Here is a 4,270-nt window from a genome sequence, read left to right as displayed (position 1 = left end):
CCTCTATACTGTCAACGACACCTCCAATCTTTGTGTCGTCTGCAAACTTGCTAACCCATCCTTCAATCTCCTCATCCAAGTCATTAATAAAATTAACGAACAGTAGAGGCCCAAGGACAGAGCAGACAGTGGGACAGAAGTCTCCCTGTATGCTGGAGATGTGCCATACAGAACATAGAACAGTACAGCACAGAACAGGCCCTTCAGCCCATGATGTTGTGCCGACCATTGATCCTCACGTATGCACCACTCACCACTGACTTCCAAGCAGAATATTTTCCTTCTACTACCACTCACTGTCTTCTGTTGGCCAGCCAATTCTATATCCAGACAGCTAAGCTCCCCTGTATCCCATTCCTCCTGACCTTCTGAATGAGCCTACAATGGGGAACCTTATCAAATGTCCAAAGTCTCACTCAAATACTTAAAGCAAGAGAATTAGACATGTGCGTATTTTTGGAGGTGATAGAATGGACATAGATGTATTTAGTAATGAGAATGAAACTTTTTAAATGGAGGTGAGACAAGCCAGAGGTGAGTGAAAGGAAATTTATATGAGCCAGGATTTCAAAGCTTGAAAATTGTTACAATTCTTGGGTGAGTGGTGGGGGTACAGACAATGATCTTTTAGGGCAAGGGGAATAGTGATCAGCCACTGCTATTTCAGAGCTCACAACCTCATTCGGAGTCCTGAACTCCAGTTTGGGAATCCCTAGGTTAGGACTTGCAGCTTGGTGACTGAGGCCTCAGTTTTCCCAATTTTTAACTCGTTCTTCCTGGACTGCATTCGGGCAAGTAAATGACAACACAGAAGCAACCACCAACTACCTTTCTTTCATAATGGTATTTTAAAAGTTGGAAACCTCAACATGTTTATTTACTGCAAAAACTGTTGGAACCAAACAGTTGAGTAACTGCTCCTTAACAGCATCCAACCACAAAAACATCAGTAACTAATTTTAGGCAGCAAAAATGAATGATTTTAAGCTGTGGAAAATGTTGCCAATGTTTGCAAAGAAAAGTAAAAAAAATTGATTGAAGCTATGCTTTTCCCCCCTTTTTCCCATGCTATTTACTGGTCAGTATGTAATATGCACAGATCCTATTTATAAATAAATTAAATTTAGCTCAACAATTTCAAATACCAGCTAAATAATTAGGCCAAGACAGGCCAAAGACATTCTTTCTAAACAAACTCTCTGGGACAGGTCAACATTGCAGCAATTTTTCCCATGGATGCCTTTTTTTCCAAAAAAAAAACCATGAGATTAGGACAAACTCTTATTAGCATACTAGTGATGGTGGTTGTTTGTGTCATGCATTTACACAAAGCTATATGAAACATTACCCAGTTCATAATGCTAAAATTTTTCAACCAAGATTGAACGAACTTCTGAGCATAAGCAGCAACATTCCATGGACAAAGAAATTTCACAATATTTCCATTCAATGCTATGTCAAGTATAAATCCAATTCAAAGTCAAATTAGGACTAAAAGATTTTCTCTAGGGTCATTTGACCTCCTAGCTACTTTTGCCTTAGAACAACACAATTAACTTGTACACAAGGAGTGCCCAAGCTACGTTTTTACGGGTCACCTAAAGGAACATCTCAGAGAAAGTGAGGACTGCAGATGCTGGAGAATCAGAATTGAGAAGTGTCAAATCCGAGAAGTAAATTATGAAAATTAAGCATAACATATAACAGATGAGCATGTGGTGGTTTATGCTATTCTTAAATTATGTATCATAGAATCCCTATAGGCCATTTGGCCCAACAGGTCCACGCTGACCCTCCAAAGAGTTACTTAACCAGACCCATTACCGCACCCTATTACTTTACTTATATCTCTGAGTAATGCACCTAACCTACACATCCCTGAACACTATGGGCAATTTAGCATGCCCAAATCACCTAACATGCACATCTTTGGACTGTGGGAGGAAACCCATACAGACACGGGGAGAACATGCAAACTCCACACAATTGCCTGATGCTGAAATCATACCCAGCTCCCTGGTGCTGAGGCAGCAGTGCTGTCACAAAGCCACCGTGCTGCCTGACTGTGAAATTACATATGTTACAGCAATTTTAAATTATTACTCCTTTTTGGACACTTCCTTAGACAGAAATGTGCTCTCTTTGCAGGCATTAAACTAGTATCAAAATTACTCGAACTATAGTAATCAAAATATAAAGCTAATCGAGTGAAACAAACAGGTCTGTCAGCATCTGAGGAAGGAAAAGTTACTTTTAGTGTTCAGAGAATTTTTATTTGAGCCCTGGAGGACTCAATTAACTTTGAGATTGACTTGCTCTACATTTTGTCAAAGAACTCATGTTTGGCAGAAGCTGGACAGAAAAAGACTGCACCTACTTTGGAATGGACATGAGAGGCCATTCAGTCCTTCAAACAAATTGTAACCTCTAAACCATCCTCATGCCACCTGTGTTCTCACACCATCCATCTCCTCCCCTCCCCCCGCCTCTCCTGCGCCATCTCACCTGCCTCCGCCCCCGTCTCCCCTCTCTCCCCCGCCCACCGGATTAGATTAGATAAGATTTGCTAAAGTGTGGAAACAGGCCACTCGGCCCAACAAGTCCACATCGACCCTCCGAACAGAACCCACCCCCCTCTGACGAATGGACCTAACACTATGGGCAATTTAGCAAGGCCATTTCACCTGGACTGCACATCTATGGACTGTGGGAGGAAACAGGCACAGGGAGAATGTGCAAACTGTACACAGACAGTCGCCTGATGATAGAATTGAAACTAGGTGCCAGGACCCTGATGTTGTGAGCCAGCAAATGCTAACCACTGAGCCCAGTCTTCCCTCTCTCCCGCGCCCACCTCCGTACCCCCTCATTCCCACGTCTCCCTCCACCCCCGTTTCCCCCTCTCCCACGTCAGTGACCCTTCACATCAGGGATCAATGCCAAAATGCCAATTTACTTTTGCCTCGGCAAGAATTCAAAACCCTTGCTCACAATATTGCAGTTGTGGTCTTTCTAGTGCCTTGTACAGTTTTAGCAAGGCTTCCCTACTGTTAGGTTGCAGTTCCTTTGAAATAAAGGTCGCCCAGTCTCTCTCTATCTTTTATCCCCCTCACCGTCCACCCCCTTATCCCCTGGGATCCCATCCCCTGCCCGTCTCCTTCTATCTTTCCCGTACCAACCCGGCCACCTCTCTCTCTCTCTCCTGTAGCCCCGGGAAGCCCGGTTTCTCGGGGCCACCCACCTCTGTTTCTGGAAGTCGAGTCCGAGGAGAGCGGGCGCTTGTGCGGACGCCAGGCCGCTCTTGGGGAGAGGTGTTCCCGGGCCGGAAACCCCTTGCTGGGCGCAGACAGCGGCGCCGGGGGCGGCTCCGGCTCCTTCTCCCTGAGTGTCTGCTCCCGGCCCGGCGGCCGGCTCCCTTGGCAACGCGATGGCGGGCCCCACGTAGACGGTGCCGACGGCAGGCCCGAGCCGGGAGGTCTGGGTGATGACGGCGGCGCTCGGCACCCCTGAGATACAGCTAATACAGCCGAGCCCGAGCGGCCCGCTCCTGCTGCTGGCCGCCGCCGCCGGGGGCCTGTCCCGGTCCTGGTCCTGGTCCTGGTCCTGAAGCGGCTCCACCTCCGGCCGGTACCCATTGCTGACCTCCAGCGGCCGCCGTCCGTCCAGGGAGATGTTCGTCAGGAAGCTGAGGGCGGCCTGCCTCCGCCGGGAGTCGCTCCGTTTCCTCGCTCCCTGAGCCAGCTGCTGCTCCTTGCCGCCGGTAACACCGTGTTTCACATTCGAGAAGCGAAACGAACCGCCCCACGTCGCGGCCGCCATTATCCGGAATCACGGCCGGGGGTGGGGCTCGTGACCGTGGGGCGGGGCTTGCGCGCGCGTGGGCGGGTCTTGTGTGCAGAAGGGTCTGCGGCCGTTGTGGGGGATGGGCCCCGCGTGCGTGGGGGCGGTCCTTGTTTCCTTGGGGACGGGCACTTGTCCGGGGAGGCGGGGCCGTTTGAGGGGGCGTGGTTCCCGTGCGAGGGGGTGGGGCCAGTGTGCCGGCCGTCTGTCATTTATTGCGGGGGGAGGGGGGGTGAAGAGCCGGGTGGGGCATGTGGACTGGGGCGGGGCTTTTCACTGGTGGGGTCTTTTGACGGTTTGTGAATGTGGACTGGGGAAGGGCTTTTGAACTGGGGAGGAGCTTGGGGACAGAGGTGGGGCTTGTGGTCCGGGTCGGGTCTTGTGGATTGGGGAAAGCTTTCTGGACTGGAGTGAGGCTTGTGGATTGGGG

General features: G+C 49.7%; 1 protein-coding gene across 2 annotated transcripts in view; it reads right to left on the bottom strand.

Annotated features, from left to right (window-relative positions):
- cables2b (Cdk5 and Abl enzyme substrate 2b) overlaps nucleotides 1-3,904 on the bottom strand; it is a 39,314-nt gene extending 35,410 nt beyond the window's left edge. Inside the window, exon 1 of one of the 2 annotated variants that reach the window (XM_043710632.1) lies at nucleotides 3,242-3,904. In XM_043710632.1, the coding sequence (XP_043566567.1) occupies nucleotides 3,242-3,819 (578 nt within the window). In that variant the 5' untranslated portion in view covers nucleotides 3,820-3,904. The remainder of the gene's footprint in view (nucleotides 1-3,241) is intronic. The other variant, XM_043710633.1, reaches the window with a different exon arrangement.
- Nucleotides 3,905-4,270: the final 366 nt, after the last annotated feature.

This window comes from Chiloscyllium plagiosum, chromosome 20 (genome assembly GCF_004010195.1).
Source record: "Chiloscyllium plagiosum isolate BGI_BamShark_2017 chromosome 20, ASM401019v2, whole genome shotgun sequence".
Taxonomy (NCBI): Eukaryota; Metazoa; Chordata; class Chondrichthyes; order Orectolobiformes; family Hemiscylliidae; genus Chiloscyllium; species Chiloscyllium plagiosum.
The sequence above is the reverse complement of the archived record's forward strand: the minus strand, read 5'-3'. Positions and strand labels throughout refer to the sequence as shown.